This window comes from Salarias fasciatus, chromosome 20, assembly GCF_902148845.1.
Source record: "Salarias fasciatus chromosome 20, fSalaFa1.1, whole genome shotgun sequence".
Lineage (NCBI taxonomy): Eukaryota > Metazoa > Chordata > Actinopteri > Blenniiformes > Blenniidae > Salarias > Salarias fasciatus.
In genome coordinates this window covers 29828899-29850306 of record NC_043764.1, presented here as the reverse complement: position 1 = coordinate 29850306, position 21408 = coordinate 29828899, and the positions used below count along the sequence as shown (strand labels likewise).

Sequence of the window (21408 nt, the reverse complement as noted above, 5' to 3'; positions counted from 1 at the left end):
AGGCGCTACTCCTCCACATCGAGAGGGACCAGCTGAGGAGGTCGGGCATCTGTTAGGATGCCTCCTGGACGCCTCCCTAGGGAGGTGTTCCGGGCATGTCCCACTGGGAGGAGACCCCGGGGAAGACCAGGACAACACTGGAGAGACTATGTCTCTCAGCTGGCCTGGGAACGCCTTGGGATCCTCCCAGAGGAGCTGGAGGAAGTGTCTGGGGACAGGGAAGTCTGGGCATCCCTGCTGAGACTGCTGCCCCGAGACCCGGCCCTGAGGTAGAAAATGGATGGGATGGATGCAGGAAAGATCAATACAGATTAGAACTATGCTAATCTGTATTGCTGATCTGTTTGACATGAGGAGCTGGAAACCAAACTACGGAAAGAGGTATCAAGGTCTGTCTTTGACACACTTTATGTCAATTTCCTATTACAATTTGAGCATGTTATTTTGGTTCTTTAATACCAACAAAAATCACAATGGAAAGTCCATGTGATACATCAATTTATTATTTTAGCAAAGTTACATATTCATAAAGCATATTCATAAATCATAAACTACTTTTTAAAGCAATTCGCAGGGACTTTGAATCATCTGAATCAATCAGTGCCTGCAAAATAAGGATGCTGAAAAGACTTTGAGTACATGTGTGGAACATAATGTACAGAGTCCACTGCTCGTGCAAGTCACAAGTAAGTCTCAAATCTTTGCCCTCAAGTCCAGAGTTACTTTAGGTTTCAAGTCCTTTTGAGTCATTTTAACAACAAAGGTAAGGATACATTTAATTACACACTTTATGTATGCATTTAGTATCTATATCTTTAAATGAATTTAGAAACAACTGCACTGAACAGCACTTTCTGATGTGTTATTTACCTCAGCTGTGTGTGTGCGAGAGAGAGAGAGAGAGGGAGAGAGATGTGAAAACAACAAATACATGAACATAACACTGAACAGATTTGCGTATTTTCTGTTATTGAGTGTCCTAGGAAAATGTTGGTTAAATATAGAGTCTGAGGACCGTAGAAGAAAAGATCAAGTCAAGCTTTGCTTACTTTCCATCACACAGAAGCCACTGTAAAGCACTACCTTTAGTAAAAAGAAAATTATAATTTTAATTTTTATCCAATTATTGAAAAAAAATATATATAAATTAAACTCTTGGTTAAGGAAAGATCTAAGTGTTTGGAAAAGCCTTTGTTTCTAAAACAGAGAGTACATCTCGGTGTGTGTATGTCTCTTTGTCACTCACATCCCCAAAAATATCATAAGGGATTGGATAAAGTATTATTATATTACATTTGGAGGAAAAAACAATGAAGAAAGAAATGTTTAGGGGTTAGAAGGAAAAAATTAGTCACTTTCAAAATCAAATGGATTCTGCAATTTCATAAGAACCTCAAAAGCACATGGAACGCTTTTCCAAACTATCGGTTTAATAAGCTCAGTGGCATCAATGCACTACTGAAATGTCACAAACAAATCAGTTTGAATAGGTCTGGTGTGAAGAAGGAATTCTGACAGTAAGTCAACTGCTGAACAAAAATTGTGAACTTCTTTCATAATCAGATTTTATTCAAAAAGTTGTATTATGTTAATTACTGGATTTAATGTGTAATATTTTATAAAAAAAAAAAAAAAAAAAAAAAAAAAAAAAGAAAGAAAAAAGCTCTCCTGGAGGAACCGGAACTACATCCCGGAAGTTGTTTTTAACTTCCGGGTCCCGCTCGTGCACGTCACAGACATGATGGCGGCCTGCTTCAGCCTCCGGCGGGCTCTCCGCGGGGCTCTGAACAGGAGCTCTCCGCCTCCCCGCCGGGCGGTCCCGCGGGGCTCCGCCGCTCTGCCGCGCCGCCTCCGGACAGACCCGCCAGCGGTTCGTGGAGTCTGCGGAGGAATACCGCTTCGTGGAGCGGCTTATTCCGCCCTCGCGCATCCCGGTCCCGCCGAAACACGCCGGCCCCGCACCGTCAGGCTGGATCCCCCCTGCAGACAACCCGCCGCCGCTGCCCTACATGGTCCGCCGCTCACGGATGCACAACATCCCGGTGTACACCGACCGACCCACGGGAACCGCAAGATGACTCTGATCCGGAAGGTGGAGGGAGACATCTGGGCTCTGGAGCGGGAGCTGAAGCAGTACCTGAGGAGGTGACCGGCAAGGAGCTGCCCACGCAGGTCAACGAGGTCACATGACCATCAAGGTCAAAGGTCACTTCGACACAGAGCTTAAGGACTGGCTGGCAGGGAAAGGCTTCTGAAGGGGACCCTGGACCTGGACCTGGACCTGCTCCGCTGATGGACTGGACTGCTCAGAATCCGGCTTCACTGTCTCAGCTGTACAGTTTGTGTAAAATTAAATAGTAAAGACCAACCTGCTGCGTAGCAGCGTCCATTTATTCTCCAGAAAATCACTTCTGTTGTCTTTGATTCTCTTCAGGAAAATGAACCAGCACTCAGCATGAGACACACCTGTGGTGTGTGTCCCAGACGAGGGACAGACGCTGTAGGAAATATTTTAACAGATCTTTAACTGTGGAGAAAGAAAAAGTCAGTGAATGTTTTAAACTGCAGCTTGTAACAAAGACATTTATTCAGATAAGATATGTACAATATGAACAAAAAATGGATGAAGTATGAGAATGTCATACAGTTGAACACACACTCATGAGTGGATAAAACACCACAGCTCAGAGTGTGTGTGTGTGTGTGTTGTCATTGTCTGGACTGCAACAGAGAGACGTAGTCCGAGATTTGTGTCTTCAGTTCCTCCAACAGTTCCGCTGCAAAAAAAAACACACATTTTAAACCAACAGGTATAGGTGTGTGTGTGTGTGTGCGCGAGCCTGACATACGTAATGCGTGCTTCACTCCTCCGCTCCAGTACTGAGGTTCTGTTTGGAGCCGATTTGCTTCTTTTGACACAGATGCAGAAGCTTCAGGCAATTCCTTCAGTATTTCCAGCTCCTAAGGGGGAAAAAAAAACCACACACACACACACTGTAAAGCTGCACTTCAATCCTTTTAGATTATTCCAATGAGTTATTTTCACCCGTTAAAGTCAAACATTGTATTACTGTTTAAGTGGCATTATAATGACGGCAGCAGATGACCCTTCAGACGGCGGGGAGGCCGGCAGACCCGTCGCACCGTGTTGCAGGCGAGCAGCAGCTGCTGCACTCTCTGGAAGACGTGGCAGTCGGCGCCGACGCCGGGCGGCTCTCTGCCGCAGTGATCCTTCAGGTCCGACTCGTACACGTGGCTGAAGGCGGTCATCAGCTGCTGGAGTCGCACGCCGCCACGCGCAGCGAGCGGGGCAGGAAGGCGGTGGCGGTCTGCGCCGCCTCGCTCAGGAAGTCACACTGCAGAGGAGGAGGAGGAACTCAGTGAGAATCCAGACTGGCCCCGTGTTCGCCTCATGATGAAGTCTGAATCACAGCTTCAGGAAATCAGCACTTTGATGTCTCTTCATGCAAACAACGTTTCAGCGTTAGTATGATCCTGTGGTGAACAGGAACCAGAACCTTTCCGACAGGTGCTCCTCATACAGGAATCCTGTGCTTCACCTGTGACTGCAGCTTCTCCAGCTCCGCCCGGGTGTCCTGCAGGACGGCCTCCACTCCAGCTGCCTGCGCTGCAGCCGGCAGGTCGCGGCGCTTCAGCTCATCGCAGATCCTCCTGCAGGTCAGAGAGAGAAGCTGAGCAGAGGAGCCGGCAGTGAGAGAGGACCAGAGCGTGACCTACTGGACGTCCGCGGGCCAGGGAGGGAGTTCAGCCTGGCGCATCCGAGAGAGGAGAGGCAGGTTCTGGCTTTGAAGGAGATTCTCCACGAAGTCCCATTGATCCTGCACCTCCTCCTTTTCTTCTATATGGTGAGGCCCGTCAGCGTCTGAATCCTCTCCATACTCCACCTGCTCGAAGTCCTGGACCACGGTGAGGAGCTGCTGCAGGAACAGCAGCCTGTCGCAGAGGTGTGGCCTCACCCTGAAGAGAGAAGAGAAACAGGAGCAGGACGTGACGCGATGGTACGTGCAGAACAGCAGAGCTAAAGTCTGGATGTGGACGCCTGCCTGGACTCTGCAGGGCTGGGACGAGCTGAAGGAGTCCTCTGGTGACATTAATGAACTAACTGATGCTGATTTTAACAACAACATGGAGATAAAAAAAACGCCTCAGGTCAACTCCTGCTCAGAACTCAGAACTCTTCTTTGACGAAAGAGAATGTGATCGAGTGTTTTAAAACACGCAAACCAAGGAAAGCCCTGTGCCCAGCAGAAGGTGCTGGTCGTCGTGGAAACAGTCTGGTATTTTGCGCCTGAGCTAATTTGCTGCTCACACTCTGTATTTATGTCTTCTTAAATGTGACCTTTTTGTTTTCTGCTCCAAATGAAATTGCCCTTCATGGGACAAATTAATAAAGTGAAGTGCAGCACACTGTTCAGACCTGCCTGTTATGTCCTGCTCTATACCGATGATCAAACCCACACAATACAACTCAAGGTGACAGGGCAACGGTGAAACCTGACACATGTTTGGTGCTGGAAAATCTGATTAAATAATAGTTTTGTGGCTCTAATCCTTGGTTCAGGTTTGTGTCAAACATGCTCAGAAAGTTCAAACGTCTCCACTCTGTCCTGCAAAAAATAAAGTATCTGCTTTTACAGCCGCTGTTTGAACAGGTGTGTAGTTAAAAACGGTATACACCGGAGAATATAACTTATTGGACGAGGAAAAAGAGAAAAGCATTTTACAAGATATGGCAGCCCTTCAGAAAACCTCCCTCTGCACTAGTCTGAGTTATACTGAAGATGCTTTCATAACTGTATATGATCCTTGAGAACAGATTGATTTTAAAATAAAAACAAAACTTTCCATGGATCATGTGGAACATGCTTTAGTGTGGTGCAGCCTTTCACCTTGATCAGGTTGAGGTCATTTGCTCTGCACAGCATCAGCTCCTGTCCTACCAAGGCCATTTCTGGGAGCACAAGCAGAGACCACCAGCGGTGGGAGAGATTAGAGTCTGGAATCGGTTCATTGAAGGACCTGTGTACGCTCTGCAGGCTGCCGAGAAAACACACTGCTACCTCTCATCACAGCATCAGGGTCTGGGCCTGCTGCTGCCCCCTTCATGGATGTGGCAAAGTCTGGTTTGATCCTGTGAAATGACACATTAGGACAGAGACCCACAGGTTATTCAGCTTTACTCATAGCCTGCTGTGACAAGAAGAGAGCTGTCAACAAAGTGATACAGCATCGTAACGTGTGGTTAAAAATCAAGATATTATCTCTTCACATGGGAATGATGTCGGATGGGAGGAGAGTAGGTCCTCCTACCTGCTGCAGATCCACGTCAGGATCTCAGTGCGGATCTCTGAGGGCGTGCACAGCAGCTGCAGCATGCGGCCGGCCTCCTGGAGGTTGCAGGTGCTCCAGCAGCGGGCAGGAAACAGCCTCAACACAACACAAACACAAGGTGAGCACAGGGAAAGGGTTCAAACTGACATAAACTAAGAAACTGATATGAAAAGGCCCACAAATCAATCATCAATTTATACCTCAACACACATCAACACTTCTATCAGAATCATTTCTATGGTCTTGAAACTAATTCGAAACGTGTGTTTCTTCATTTCTCACTGCTCCATTTTAAACACACATTAAGCTGAGGTTGGAGGGTGAAACTGAAAGTAAACATTGAATTGCAGTCGTATGTATGACAATTGATTTGGTAAACAAAGTGTCCCTTTGTGTTCTGAGTGTTTCTTGTACTCAAGAGTGTTTCCAGTAAATAGACCAAAATTATTTCAGATTCAGATTGACAAAGCGGGTTATCCTTCCTGATGATGTGGATTAGGGCATGGTTCTGAGATTAGATTAGATTAACTAATGGTGAGTTATAGAAAACTCACTTTTTGGCCGCATTAGGTCGTCAGCAAGTTTAGATGTGGGACACATACGAACGTATTGTCAAGTCACTAAAACTGTTTTAATAGTGACAGAGGAGGAACGTGAAGATAAATGAACGTAGCGGTAAAACAAGGTTAAAATGTGGAGATAAACAACAGCTCGTGTTTTTAGACAGTTCACAATGCAGTGAGTTAAAGTTCGGGTTTGTTATATTACAGCTTTTTTTTGTTCAGTTCAGAACAAACATGTCGGGTGAATTAGTTCGTCGAGTTTATATTGAAGATGTTTACCTGCAGCGCAGAATAAACATGTGAGCGAGTTCTTTTTCTTTTCTGGAAACTCCCGCCATCTTCTTCTTCTTCTTCTTCTTCTTCCTTTCCGGCAGACTGTGCACAACATTGGTGCATTGCTGCCACCCCCAGTGAATCCCGCAAATTACATCTTCACCTTCTGGGATCTATATCCTATTATACAGACCCGTTAACATAAGAAAAAGAACTACTGCCCGTGCAATTTCCCTGTCCCTCAATCCCTCACCCAGTATTGTAGAAAGAGAAAATGCTTTCAGACCCAATTTTTCCAGATTTATAAATAATATTCTCCTCTGGTCTGTGTATGCTGGACATACCATTAAGACATGGCTCACAGTCTCTAAGCACTCACAGTGAGTACATTTCCCATCCGGATGTTTCCCTATTAGCATCAACCCACTGGCTAACCCACAGTGCCCGAGCCTAAGCCTTGTTAATTTGACGTCCTCTGCCCTCTTCATATACGCTCTCTTTGTAGGATGCACTAATGGCTGAATCTGAAAAAAGCTTCCTTCCTCTGCTGTCTCCCTCCCACTCCTGCTGCCACTGGCGATGGATTCTCTTATTAATAAAGCTTCGGCACTCCATTTTCCCTAAAGGGACTCTAATATCCACCTCCTTCTTCCCTAAGCTGTATTTTGCTGCCCTGTCTGCCACCTCGTTTCCTTCAATCCCTACATGTGATGGCACCCACATAAACCCAACACTACATCCCCTTCTCTCCAGGTTGGACACCACCATTAGAATTTCCCCAACTATCTCCATTCTGGCATGTCCTCCCTCAGCCCCCCTTAGTGCCATCAGAGATGAAAGAGAATCTGAACACAGGACCACCTTGCGAAACCCCCCCTCCTCAACCCACCACAGGGCCACAGTAGCGCTATCAGCTCTGCTGACAAATAGAGACTCCATCAGACAATCTCTTGCTTTGACAGATGTGGATATGGGGAATGTATATTCCACAACCTACTTTCCCACTTTCTGGGTCCCTTGACCCGTCTGTGAAAACCTTAATAAAGCCCCCCCCATCTACTCTCGAGGTATCTACCTACCCCCTCCACCACATTCCCTATTATCCCCTCTTGAATTAATTGTTTAACTGACATATCCACATCTGCCTCAGCCCAAAGCCACTGTGGGACAGGTGGCCAGCACACAGGGGGAGCTATACTGACATTTCCCCAGTCCTAGCTCCCCTATGCATTTCTGAACAGATTCCAAGTAACTGACCTCATTATGCCTGCTTTGACCTTTCTCAAATTCCCAACATTGAGACAGCAGAACACTTGAAGGTAGAGCTGAAGCGAGTCCTTTCAATTTTCACCCCAATAATTTAGAGCTAGTTTCTCACGCCGCAGCCTCAGCGGGGTCTCCCCTGCCTCCACTAGCAGCGCCGAGATTGGTGTTGTCCGGAAGGCCCCAATGCACAACCTCAGTGCTCTGGCCTGCACTACATCAGTTTAGCCAGGACAGTCTTGGCTGCTGACCCATACACCAGACAGCCATAGTCAAAGATAGACCTTACCAGTGCCTTATATATTGTCAGCATTGCAGCCCTATCTGCCCCCCAGGGACAACCAGTGAGACATCTCATAACATTAATTACTTTTCCACACCTACTCACTATCTTATCCACAGCACTCTATATGTCAACCTCTCATCCAACCACACTCCAAAAACTTAAAAACCCTTGACTCTGTCCAGTAGTGACCCATATAATCTGATGCCTTCACTGCCTGCTGCCCTTTTCCTTCCAAAGATCATATAGTTAGATTTTGCGACAGAAAGCCTGAAGCCCACTATCAGCCACCTCCTGCACCATGTTAAGAGCTCTCTGCATCTCTTTAATCAAAAACTTTACATTACGACCTCGTCTCCAGATTGCTCCATCATCCGCAATAGGGATCTACCAAGCCTTCACCCAGGTCATCAAACACATTCATTTACCATTATATTAAACCAGGACAACTCCCGCCATCTTCAAACCGGAAGCTTCTTCTTCTTCTTCTTCTTCTTCTAATTGATTTCCGGCAGGCTGTACGCTTTGTTTAGGCAATGCTGCCCCTTCAGGTTAAGCGGTAAACATTCAGTTCACACTTTAGACTCTGGAGTAGAGGTTGGTGGCTCGCAAAAACTTAATCACAGCATTGTCAACAAGCAAGAATTGCTCCCAGCAGAAAATAACGACTTAAAAGAAAAAGATGCTTATTCCAAATGAGATAGTTCTTTATATATAAACCGCCTCTCCACACGTAACACACACAAGAAAACTAATACATGGATAACGGTTTCAGCTTCCCCACACTGACACAAGCCACTCTGATGCTTCCCTAATACATTCAAATAGGCAGCAAGGCCCACAATGCCCCAGTCTTATGCGAGTAATTTGTACTTGATTAGTTCTGTTGTCCATCAGTGGCCCTACATTTTAACTCCAGGCTGACAGCTAAAATATACTCTAACTTTAATTTCCTTATCCCACTTTGCTTGCCATAAATTTGTCTGTTTCACTTTTAAAAGAGAGATGCACTCCCGCTTCCCAAGGCCCATTTCATATTCCAACTCACTATGAAGAAGAGAGTCTTTAGCAAGATTATCCGCCAGTTTCATTTCCATATATACCTGACTGACCAGGGATCCACACAAAAATTACGCACAGCCAGACTGTTCAATTCTGTTCAATTCTACGCAAGCAGCTCAAAATTTCAAGGATAATATCAGAGCCTGAAATTCCACCAGCTATAGAACGAATTGGCAGCTGAAGAGTCAGAAAAAATGTACAATAACTCAGGTTTATTCCGCTCGATCCAATCCAAGGCCCACCGGATTGCCAACAGTTCAGTAGAAAAAACAGACACATTATTAGATACTCGCATACTTTTCCTAATCTCCTTATTCATTATGTAAACTCCAAAGCCAGCTTTTCCTGAGGTTGGATCCTTGGATCCATCTGTGAAAATAAAATACCCTGAGTCACTCTTTGAAATAAATTCATTCACTTGTTGGCAAACTCTTTCCCTTATTCTGACCCAACAGGTCAAGGGCACTTCTGGATCTGGTAGGAGCTATGCTAGTCACATTTTGCTGCTCAGCCCCAAACTCATAAGCAGGCCCCGGACATATTGAGCTCAGATAATTAGCCCTCTCTCATTTTTTTTCGAACTCCCAGCATTCTCCCAGGAGACTCTTTGCACTCGAATCATGCCCCAACCCAGGTAGTCTAGCCCAGTACTGGAGCCGAGCTTCTGCCTTCGCATTCCCAATGGAGTCTCTCCCATCTCAACTAATAAAGCCGGAATAGGTGTCGTTTCTAAAATCCCCTGAGGCAGACCCTCAGTGCTTCTTGCCTGAATTCTATCCAGTTTAGCCAAGCTGGTCTTAGATGCCGCTCCATACACAAAACAGCCATAATCCAAAGTAGACCTCAACATCGCTCTATATATCATTTGCAAAGTTAGACGGTCTGCCCCCCAATCCGTGCCGGCCAAACTGCGAAGAATATTGATGATCTTTTCACATTTACAGATGACTTTTTCAATATGGCAGTTCCATGTAAGCCTTTCATCCATCCACATACCTAAAAATTTAAAAGGCTTTGACCCTTTCCAGTGGGTGATCATATAAAAACAATGTACTATCTGGAGTTTTTCTTTTTAAAACAAATATCCTGAAATTACTCTTTGAGGTGGAAATCTTTAAAGCCCCACTGATTTGCCCACTGAACTAATTGATCCAACAGCAATTGAGTATGCTCAATTAAAAAGATCTACGTTCTTGCCTCTGCGCCAAATTGCGCCATCATCAGCAAAGAGGGATTTTCCAAATCTTGAGTCAATATTTTGAAAATATTCATTAATCATTACATTAAAGGGCAACTCCCGGTTTTTGACACCTGGACCTTATTTATAGGTGTGTGCATGCTCATATACTCACTCAGACAAACATGGTGCAGCTCGGAGTCCTTCAGAAGTTATTTAGATCCAACGATGTAGCCGCACTAGCGGGGGTGCCACAGCAATGGAGCGTTACGCGGGAACATAATCTCTGCCAAAGTCGCTCATTTCGGCTGTATTTCTTCATCCATCGGCGCTGGGTTGCCTTTCGGTCGGAAAGGGGGCCTCCGGCGGTGTCCCGCGGCTGGCTCGGAGCGCGCATCCGCACGGGCGGCGGACATCTGGATTCTCCCGGCGAGAGGAGCGCTCCGGCCGTCGCGGTCCCCGCGGCCGGCGTGGAGCGCGCATCCGCCGGGAAGCGGAGATATGCTTCTCCCGGCAAGGAGAGAGACTCCGGCCGCGGCCGGCGTGGAGCGTGCATCCGCCGGGGCGAGATACGCTTCCTCCCGGCGAGGAGAGAGCACCGGCCTCGGCGCGGCGGGCCGTCACGGTCCCGACGGCCGGCCGGAGCCACATCTGCCGGGGAGCGGAGATACGCATCTCCCGGCGAGGGAAGAGACATCCAGCGGCGCGCGTGTGAGCCGTGCGTCTTCGCGGGGTCCGAAGCTCCGTGGGAGCAGCTGAGGGCCGTTTTCCAACTTGGCCGCTGGAAGTCAGACGCCGGGGCACCGTGGCAGCCGAGGCCGACTAAAAGTGCCTCTCTGCTGGGGAGAGGAGCGCCGCAACGTTCCCATCCGAGCTAATTGTGGCTAAGTTAGCGAAAACTGTCAGCTCTTCAGCTGACCCACCTGAAGACGGTAGACGAGCTGACTTTATGATAACACTGGCGATGGATGAAGCAATACAGCCGAAATGAGCGACTTTGCAGAGATTATGTCCAGCACTAACGCTCCATTGCTGTGGCACCCCCCGCTAGTGCGGGCTACATCGTTTGGATCTAAATAATTTCTGAAGGACTCCGAGCTGCACGATGTTTGTCTGAGTGGAGTATATGAGCATGCACACACCTATAATAAGGTCAGGTGTCAAAAAACCGGAGTTGCCCTTTAAAAAGCACAGGACTAATTACGATCCCTGAGGAGTAGTACCGTTCAAAATACTAACCTTTTCAGAACATTCGCAGTTCACCCTCACTTGAATTGATCTATTATTTAGAAATCTTAATCCAGGAGAACATTCTCCCCCTAACCCCTGCATCGAATAATTTAATCAATAAACCCTCACGCCACAAACTATCATACGCTCTTTTCAATATCAATAAAAACTGCGAGCAGTGATTCTTTATTGATAATCGCTTTTCTTATGTCCTGGTCTAGAACTCCTACCGAATCCATTGAATTCTTCCAATTCTAAAACCATTCTGATAACTAACAAAAACCCAGAGACCTCCAAAAGTAGACAAGCCTGTTCGTAACCATTCGCTCCATCACCTTACACAGCACAGAGGTTAGGGCTATGGGTCTGTAAGAAGAGGGAGCGGAAGGGTCCTTTCCTGGCTTACAAATAGGTACAACTAAAGCAGGCTTCCATTCCTTTGGCAACGCGCCGGCCTCCAGATATAATTACATAGCACAAGGATGTCATGAAGTACAGGTACCTCAAGATGCTGCAACAGCTTATAGCTTATCTGATCTGGACACGGTGAAGAATTTGCTCCAGCTTCTACTGCATCCTTTATCTCTCTAAAGAGAAATACAAATTAACAGGATTATTCATATCTGTAGACTCAGCACCACGGGTTAACTTCCAGCCTTGAGTCAACAGAAACTCATCTCGAAGCTTAAGAATTTCTTCCCCCAAAAACTTTGCATTATGGACATCCTGGAACACTTTGACACACATATTGGCCTTTTCTTTACTTGAAACTGCCTCTTCTCCCACCTTCCTTCAGGACAGGCATAGAAGAGCTTGTAATTTTCCCCGCCATTCTATGGATCCTGGACCATACCTGCCTGATTGGGTCTTAGGCCCCAACGAGCCACAGAAGTCTCTCCAACTTTTCTTTCTCTCTTTTTTAATAGTTTTATGAGCAAAAGCTCTGCACTTTTTATATTCAACCACATTTTTCTAGAGTCGGTTTTTTCCTTACTGTTCTAAATGCTTTTTCCTTTTGCTCACAGCTTTTTCACACTCCTCGTTCCACCAAGGCACAATAACCCGATCTCGAGGGGCCCTTCTGCATGGTATGGTCTCAGCGGCCACCCGAACAATCATCTCTGTTAATGAATCACACATGATGTCAATTGAATCCTCACTGTTTACATTCATCAAGCCATCATTTGTACATTTTCTGAATTTTTTCCCAGTCTGCACGGGCATAATCAAACCTAGGAAGTCTATCCCGGGCCTCCCTTTACGAAGGATTTTGCAGTAGTCATTTTTACAGGGAAATGGTCACTGCCAACTGTGTCATTCAGAACCTTCTGTTATGCTATACTGGCCAAGTTGGGAGAAACCAAAGTCAGATCAAGGCAAGAGGTTTTACCTGAGTTTACATCAATACGTGTTGGAGTACAACCGAAAGCTGTTCTTCTTCGCTGCTTTTGTGAAAATAACTTTATTGACAGATTGGCAACAGAACAGCAGAACAAACTGGGGCTGTGATCAGCACGGTGCTCAAGTACAACGACGAAAGAAAGATATAAATAAAGAAAGTTTATCTCAATGCATTTTAGTAAAATACAGATTTCGACTGGTCTGCCTCATCCTACTTCTCTTTACTCCTCCATTTTTTTTTTTTTTTATTAAACACCTTGCAGAATGTTTAATATTAAATCCATTAATGCAAAATAGCAGCACAAATAAAGTTGATGGAGGGAATGTGGGGGCACACAAACACACACGCGCGCGCACAACTTTACATAAATACAAATTATATTCCACACTTACTCAAAATTTTTTCAGCCTTCCATGCAGGCACTGATCGATAAAAGTCCCTGTAAAAGACTGAAAAAAGCTAATTATAATTACTAAATTTAAATGTATGCATGTAAAAATTTGCTAAAATAACAACACCATTTACAACATGGACCTTTTCTACCATCATGCCTGTAATAATATAATAAAGAAACCAGAAACTTAACCGATCATGCTCATAAGACAATGCAAAACTTGCATAATGTTTGTCATTTTGTCGTGAGATCATAATGCCAGAAAAGATGTGGCAGAGTTTCAGGATGAGCTGAACAAGATGAACAATTTTTGTTTAAATTACCTCAAGACTTTTTTGTACAAAATACTACACAAGAAAATATAAATAAAGGAAATCTCTTTAATTTTGTTCATGTGGGGCCACAGCCAAACGTTTGACCAAGGTATATTTCTATGGAGATATTTCCAATAAATAATATAAGGCTTTGTAGTAAACTCAGTCTGAAAAAATAAACGGATGGCTTGATTACTTTTCTTATGAGAGCATGAGAAACACATTCCTAAAAAGGCAACAAATTGAATAATCAATTCCTTTTTTTTAAATATCTTGTTACAGACGGTTATTTGTCTGTCGTGACCCCCTGAACAGAAGACGAGCGGCTCCTCGGTGTTGTGTTATGCACTATCTCGGCCGCTGGGTGGCGGTACTGCGCCTGTGAATAAGGTGTCACCGCTCACACATACCAGTAGAAGGAGACGTGGACCAACCACTTCCGGTATGTAAGTCATCCGAAAACAAGAAGATTTCATTTGGAAAAGCTTAAAATCTGCAGGAATTCCTTCGCTGTGGCTGTAAAGCTGCAGTTTTTTGAGGACCGCGCAGTTTTTCCGACGATAGAAGCGACGGAGCGTCGGTCTGAGCGCAAAATGAAGAATAAAAGCTCGGAGAAGAGGCGCCATGTGGTGGCCTGGGTGAACAAAAGCGGAGTGGGACCAGGTCCTGGAGTACCTGTACTCCCAGGACCCCTCCCTGCAGCTCACCGCCCTGCACCGGATCTCCGCCTGGAAGGCCCGCTACGCCGGCGGCATGCCGGTGGCGGTGGACTGCACGGCGGACCTGGTCCGGTGCCAGGTGCTGGACCGGCCCGGACAGCATGAGCGGGGACGACCTGGTGCTGCTGTACGGGTCTGCTCTGGTGAGGTTTGTCAACCTGATCACGGAGCGGCAGCAGGGGAAGGTGGCCCAGCCCCCTGAGGGCGTCTGGCCGGGAATCTGAACATCCCGGAGTGGGTGGTGGACCTCAGACACGACTTCACCCACAGGAAGCTGCCCACGCTGAAGTGGTGCCGGAAGGGCTGTAAGGTGGTCCTGGAGTGGCTCCAGCAGGAGTACTGGTCCAGGCAGATGGGGGGAGGCCCCGATGAGGACTGGGACTCGCAGAGTCTGATGGAGAGGATGAGGAGGACCAGCCTCAGACAACAGGATGAACTCAGTTGCTCAGCAGAAAGAGATGGAAGCCTACAAGAATGCCCGAGAACTGCTAATATCCTATGAAAAGGACCAGTATGAGGCCTTCAGTGCCCTCCCAGAAGACAAAACCAGGAGCTTCTGCCCATCCCCCTTTGCAGACATGAGCTGGCTACTGGGTGAGATCAAGCAGTTTTCTCTGGAGTACAGCAGTCTGCTGATCGACGTGTTGCTGGAAGAAGGCTTTCTGATCCCCACCATGGAGCAGCTGGACACTCTGGGCCTGCAACACCTCTGAAAACGCTGACCCTGCTCAACCCAGACTCCCTCAAACCCTTCCTGCGCTTCTGGCTGCCGCCTGCTGAAGGTCCTCAACTCGCCGTCCTTCATCCACCTCCTCCTGGAGAAGCTGTTCGCTGAGCTGAAGCTTCTCACCGGGGAGCAGAACGCCAATCACAAGGTTTTTTTACGTCTCTGCTTGGACCTCCGAAGTCCTCCTTTGTAACAGCAACAAATTTGAGTACCATTTTGAAACAAAGATGCAGAAGAAGGCCAGAGTGAGGGACCGGATCTTTGTGAACCGCATCCAGCTGAGGTGGCAGCAGCTGCTGTCCGCCTGCCTGGATGCCCCCTGCGTCAGCACGCCTCACCTGCTCCAGTTGATCCTGGACGACATGGAGCATCCTCTGCCTCTGGAGACCCTGGGAGCGGCTGCTGCAGCTCTGCTCCCATCTACACGCAGACTGAGCGCGCCCGACTCCTCCCACGGTTCACAGCAGAAGCAGCAGCAGCAGCCCATATACACGCTGGAGAGTTTGCACGAGAAGCTGCAGCACTCCCGCATCAGCAGCCGTCCGCAGCGCTCCCAGTCCTCCCAGGAACACAAAGTGGGCAGATGTTCAGGCGGAAGCGGCGAAGGCGCTCCGAGGCTCTCCGTGGCAGGTGTGCTCCGACGACACCTCGTGGAAGAACTATCCTCTGGGGAAAGTTCCTGGACAGTCCGACGACCCGTCGTGCCTCATGCTGAAGAACTACTCACCCATGACGGTGTTCGACCAGCCGGTGGAGCTGGAGAAAGACGCGGCGCCGAGCAGCCTGCGGGTCTCCACGCCGGCCAGAACGCCTGAGGGGCTGCTCTGGAACCTCGAGACATGAACAAGCGAAGTCTGGACTGCAGCTTCTTTTGATTCCTGCTGTATTTTGGGGAGTGGGAACTTGTTGTGTTCTTTCCAGAATGAGATGAAACCATGAGATAAATGTTCTGTGGCTCAATCTTCACAAAGCGGCAGCAAACTGCCGTTTCAACATTTCAAATGTCACAAAACTGGGACGTTGTGTTTATGTGATAACCAACAGACTTTGTTTGAATCTCCTCTTTGTGGTCTTGTTGACTTCAGTTCCTCTGAAAATAAACAGTTGCAGAAAATGCCTGAAATATTTGTGCCACTGTTTTAATAATCCGATCTAAACAGCGGTTCGACTTCTGACATTTCAAAGCGAGTGTCTCTCAAATTTGTTTTGTTAATGTGGCTGCAGATAGAATAATCATTAAGCATTTGATTTGTAATAAATCAGTCTTTTGATTTTCATAGTTAATGAACAGAGCGAAGCCTGAAAGCTCATCTGACTTTCAGTTCACTCAGTTTAGTTTTTAGGAGAAATAAAACCACATTATAGTGAAATTCTATTTTCATTCTGGTTGATTAAGGAATTCATTCATCTTTGTTTAATCCAGTTTAAATCTGTGTACTGGAACATGTCTGACAGGATTAACAGAGGGACACACATTCACACTTCGTCATGAATATTACTAACGAAACACTCGTCAGTACAGTCAAACCATTAACTTACAACCTGTTCTTTATCTAGACATTAAGCTGTGGTGTAAAAGTGGGATTTTTTTTCCTGAAAATTTTCCAAAAGAAAAAAAAAAAAATGCTTCAAAGCCTCAAATCTCGGGGCGACACCTTGAAGTTTCTAGTATTTTCCTGAGAGAAAGACACCAATTAAATGTAAATAATGTCAAATAATCTGATCAGAAATGAACTGTGAATGTTTGAGTTTGGAGCGTCGTTACAACTCGTTGTCTTTGTTAAAAGGATGTGTGAAGCCGTACTGTGGAAGTATTGACGGTTCTCTCAGTTCTCTCCACCCTTCATGTTCTGTTCTATATCTGTAGTTTTACTACATGCCAAAATGACAATGACAACATTAAAAAAACAATGCAAATATGATTTTGTTTTGTTTTTTCCCATGCTGAAATATTTGTTAATAAAAAAAATATTTTCGAAATGTGCTTTGTGGTTCATTTCTTGTTGTATTTTTTGTTATTGTTTTTGTCCTTTAACAAAATAGTTTAATGATTAACTGTAACATCTTAAGTGTTGCAGGTTCAAATTTCATCATATTTTATTTGAAAAGTCACATTAATTTCCTGATGTGTGTTCCCATCCCTTTGAGGCTGGACAGGTCTGAAGCTGGACCCGTTCAGATCTACTGCCTTGGCAGGTGACAGTAAATCGCCTACAAAAGGAAAGAAAAGAGAGAAAAAGGAACCATTGTCTGAGCAGTCACTTATTAATCATTCCGTGTTTGTTTCAGACAGGCACTCTCTGTCACTGCTTTTAAATCTTACACCAAGATAAATAAAATATATATATGAAGCTTTGTTCAAGTTAAAAGTCCATCAACCATTAAGCAAACAGCTCTCTGTTCGGCTCTACAGCTGGGCTGTTAAAAAGCTACAGCTCTGTGAAACTTCATATCCCTGCAGCTTGTAAACGTTTTTATCTTCCACAACAATAAAAACACACTCCCTAAACCTGTCACAGACCTGCCCGACCTTTTCTCCGGATTTGTTAGAAGCTGTTATACAGTTCTCCAGCTTCCATCCTGTGGAGCGTGTGAATTATACTGTTAAAAGACATTTTCCCCCGATAGGAACAATCAATACTGGATCACATCAACATGTCTTTAGTAACGGGGTCTGTGTCACCGGAGCTGCAGTGGATGCCTCCGGCCGCCAGGCGGCGGTCTCTGCGTCCAGCGGGGGAAACGGGCGGACTTATCGGAGCAGGAGTGTCACCGCGTCCGTTCCTCCGTCGACAGATTTGAGGAGGAAGGTGTCTTTTTTCTTCCTGCCATAAATTCATCGTGTGAGCACTCTAGAAGACTTCTAGAGGCCGGGGCTTCTTGGCGAAGTCCGTTTTTCTTTTGTTTTTCTTCTTATTTTTGGTAAGTTTCTGTCTGAGATTTGCTGCGTCATGTTGATTAGCACTTTTAGCTGTTAGCTTTGTTAGCTTGTTTTAAGCGCCAGCTCAAAACTTATCTCCAAACAAAACGAAAGTAGCTTCAACGGGAGAGTTGAACATAGATGTTTGTTATTACTTTGGTTTATGGTTTTATTCCTGTTTGAATCCTTGTGATCAAGCATTCTAAACGCCAGGACTTAGAGGTATTAGCGCCTCTGTGCTGCTAGCGCGGCCAAGGCCCGGTTAGCATTGGTGTAGTTAAATAATATTTATTCAAGTTCAGATTTTTGTGCGACTTGAACAACTTCTGCAGACTTTTTTCATTATGTTTTAGACCTGATGTGACTTGAGGTTACATATTGGAGACATTCATTGGAAAGTGAAAACATGTCCTTCAGGGCCTCATTATGAAACTTACGTTGGCGCAACGTTCAGGCAACACACGCACATACACACGCGCGCGCACTAAATGCCGAGCGGCTCAGAGTAGATTTCAGTGTTGAAGATTCGTTTAATTAATTAGATTATTATTGTCACCGGGATTCCTTCCCAGCAGGACAGTTTTGTCCATGTGGACGTGTGGTCCCTAAATAAGATATCCTGTATCTGAATCTTAAGTTCAACATTCACGAGAGACTTTGCCAGCCATCAGTGAAGCATATTTGCTAATCATTTAATCATGATAATCATCACAAAAGCTCCTACAAAGCACTGATTATGCATATTATCAGTAGTGTTTTTAGAATAAAGTCTTATCTGCATGTTTTCTTAATTTTCAGGTTGAGAAATCGAAGATCTCGTCTCTTTTGTCTCTGAAGTCCGTCCGTGGAGCAGAATGATCACCAGGAGAAGAGGCCGTGCCATCAGCAGAGCAGAACGTGGAGTCTGTGGAAGTTGAGGTGGTGGATGCTGTGGAAAGTGTCGAAGGACCTGCGAATCCACCTGAAGATTCCCTGCTGACGACATCGATACCACCGGCCTGGATGAGCTCAACGACCTGTTTGGAATTGAAGACCTGAAATGGACATTAGACAAAGATTTCCTCGTCTCCACTCTTCAATATGGAGTTTGGCGATCTTGAGGGGTACAGCATGAGAGGGGAACGAGTCTGAGCTTGAAGCCTCTACAGCCTAGTCTTCCTGAGAGGATTGTATGCCTGAATCTAAGCCGAAGACCAGACAGCGCCAGTCGAACCACGGGATCAACAAGAATGCCATCGCTGCCAGATTGAACCGTTGAAGAAGAAGGAATACGTTAGCAAGCCTAGAGAGGAAAGTTGGCAGTCTGGTGACAGAAAACGGTGCTTTGAGCAGGAAAACTGTCAGCTGACCAAGAGAGTAGAGGAACTAGAAGATGAGACCAGGTAACCTGAGAGCTGTGCGGCTAATGAGAGCATGTTAGCCCAGCTCTTGTCCAGGCTGAGCGGTGTGAATGGGATGAAATTATCTTCCTCGCTTTTCCAGGCGCCCAGCTCCAACGACCATGGACTATGCCCTTCCCAGGAAGCGCGTGGAAAGTGGAGGAGAAAGAGAAATCTGGTGGAGTGTGTCTGCACGTGGACAAGAACCACGTCTCTGTGGAGTTCTGCACTAAGTGTGCAGAGAGCGCGAGCACGTCGCTCAAAATGTAGGGTCAAGTACTTCTCTCTGTTTTCAGATCTTGACACTGAGCGTGGTTCAGCTCGGTGAGCTGAACGTTAGAGGACGGTAGACCCTGTTGAATTAAGATTACCTAAGAAGTGCAGGATGTGCATGTGTTCTGTTCTGATGATGGATTCACTTCGTGTTACTGCTAAACTTTGTTGACAGTTTCTTCTAGGTAAAGATTGATCGTCCATGTGGGATGAGTGGCTTTCTGAACACCTTTACCTGCTTGACTTCATGGTAAGGATCAGACAAGAAAAGACTTCTCTGTTTTCACTAGCATCAGCATCCAGCGGCCACAGAGTTATCAGTCTTTTAAATTTCTTCTTGGTGAATTGTTTTTAGTGTAGGAAAGGGTTTGATGTTTAGGTCACATGTAACTTTGGCTGTGTTCACATTTTCAGTTGCCAGAAGATTCAGGAACGGAAGTGTTTTAGTTTTAACGTCACTTCACGTGAAAAGAAGCCAAAATGACACAAATGCACCGTATTGATGCTTATCAACCAAACAAATACAGCAACATTACGGACAAAGTAAAATAACGTACGTCATACGGCCCTTGAGAGCCGATGTTTTAGTTTGTCTTTTTTCTCTTCTTTGTTCAGTCTGTAAGAAGAGATTAAACGCAGACTGAAAGTTGATGTTTAATTGTCTGCAGCCGGCTGTGAGAAATGATCCGAGCTGAGTTTATGCTTCAGAGGGAATCTGCGTTATCAGAGTTTATTTGATCTGGTCAAAGTGTGAACACACCCGAAGACGCACCTGAATGAAAGTATGTTAAGATAAAGGTGAAGGTCCACAGAGAGTGATGAGTTTCTGGATTGGAAACGTCAAAACAAGTTGGTGAATTTGGTTTTTGACACGAGTCGAAACTCTTTTTGAACCTTCACTGATTTATAAAAGGACACTTTGATTTAGCGCCACCTATTTTTCTTTATGCTAAAGTGGATTCTGCTGGTGGAAGGTGAAGAGGCTGGACAAGCTGCTGCCATCGTGGCCTGGTATTTTTTTAAAGGTAGTATTGGTAACCAATGGTATATGTGTCTTTTTTTTTTTCTTTTTTTTTTTTTTTCAACCAATCCTCCACAGCACTGTAGCTGCACACGCTGTCAGCTCATGAGCTTTTCTGAGACCTGAATATCCATCAGAGCAATGCTAAGATCCTCTTTATGTCTGGTGTAAATATTTGAATGTATCTTGCATCTACTCAGAACGATCTGCTGTAAGGAATTTTCCAGTTCTGATCAAATGTAACGCCATGTAAATGTTGTATATATCTAATTTTGAACAGATTGTTTGAGTTAATCAGCCTTCTGAGAAGCGTTGGACAAATAAATCCTATTTTCATTATGTTTGAGATAAACGTATCTGCTGAGTCTTGTTCTGTACTGTTGATATTAATGCTTCTCTTTTTCTCTCTCTGAACAGCAAGCTCTCTGCAGATTATCTGAACATTTGGCTCAAGTCTGGTAACGGTTGTCATAACGAATCATGAGCCCTCATTTGACACGCAGTACAAAAACACACAGTCCTGGTTTCCAGCAGGTTACTGAGGGTTAGCAGCAGGTCAGTGAGGCTTTACAGCGGGTTACCAGGGGTCAGCAGCGGGTTAGTGAGGGTTTGAAGCAGGTTAGTGAGCCCAGCCTCATTCAGTGTAGTTCCCTCTCGTGCTCCGACCAGTCTTTCTTGACAGATACATGCAGACGGTTCAGGTAAGCCTATCAATGCACACAAGTCTGAAACGCAGTCTGTCCAGTTTTACAGGAAACATCTTGACTTTTGTCCAGTTTTCAGCTTCAGTTAAAGATGCAGGGAAGTTTATGAAACCTTTTAAAAAGTATTTCTTCAGTATATATTTTCTTACACCGAGTGCAACAATTTCTCATATTCCCAATAGATTGTTGACTAAGCAATAATTAAAAAAAATCATTGTTGGGTTATGATTAGCAAGACATTGAAGAGATATGAGGACTATAAGGCTCATTCATCTGTCCTTCAGACTGGTTGCTCTTTAAAGGAGCACAGGCAGTTTGCTCGTTTTATGCGAAACACTGACCCCTGCAGGCC

At 45.5% G+C, this 21408-nt stretch overlaps 3 protein-coding genes and 1 long non-coding RNA gene across 4 annotated transcripts; 3 read left to right on the top strand and 1 right to left on the bottom strand.

Annotated features, from left to right (window-relative positions):
* Positions 1-349: 349 nt before the first annotated feature.
* On the top strand, positions 350-2973 carry mrpl49 (mitochondrial ribosomal protein L49). The gene is given in 5 exon segments (XM_030117813.1): positions 350-389; positions 1792-2052; positions 2055-2138; positions 2141-2182; positions 2185-2973. Coding segments are annotated over 5 exon segments (498 nt in total). The 3' UTR covers positions 2256-2973.
* haus7 (HAUS augmin-like complex, subunit 7) lies at positions 2528-6254 on the bottom strand. The gene is given in 11 exon segments (XM_030118651.1): positions 2528-2777; positions 2850-2961; positions 3145-3281; positions 3284-3356; positions 3561-3672; positions 3739-3953; positions 3955-3978; positions 4911-4972; positions 5082-5152; positions 5332-5448; positions 6195-6254. Coding segments are annotated over 11 exon segments (1050 nt in total). The 5' UTR covers position 6254; the 3' UTR covers positions 2528-2709.
* Positions 6255-13744: 7490 nt separating this feature from the next.
* las1l (LAS1 like ribosome biogenesis factor) lies at positions 13745-16720 on the top strand. Its single transcript, XM_030119721.1, is given in 10 exon segments — positions 13745-13957; positions 13959-14132; positions 14134-14235; positions 14238-14471; positions 14473-14730; positions 14732-14782; positions 14784-14804; positions 14806-14904; positions 14906-15337; positions 15339-16720. Coding segments are annotated over 10 exon segments (1686 nt in total). The 5' UTR covers positions 13745-13906; the 3' UTR covers positions 15603-16720.
* A 1763-nt stretch (positions 16721-18483) lies between these two features.
* Positions 18484-20708, top strand: LOC115408742 (uncharacterized). Its single transcript, XR_003933790.1, has 3 exons — positions 18484-19061; positions 19162-19581; positions 20287-20708. It is a non-coding gene; the product is annotated as an uncharacterized LOC115408742 (long non-coding RNA).
* Positions 20709-21408: the final 700 nt, after the last annotated feature.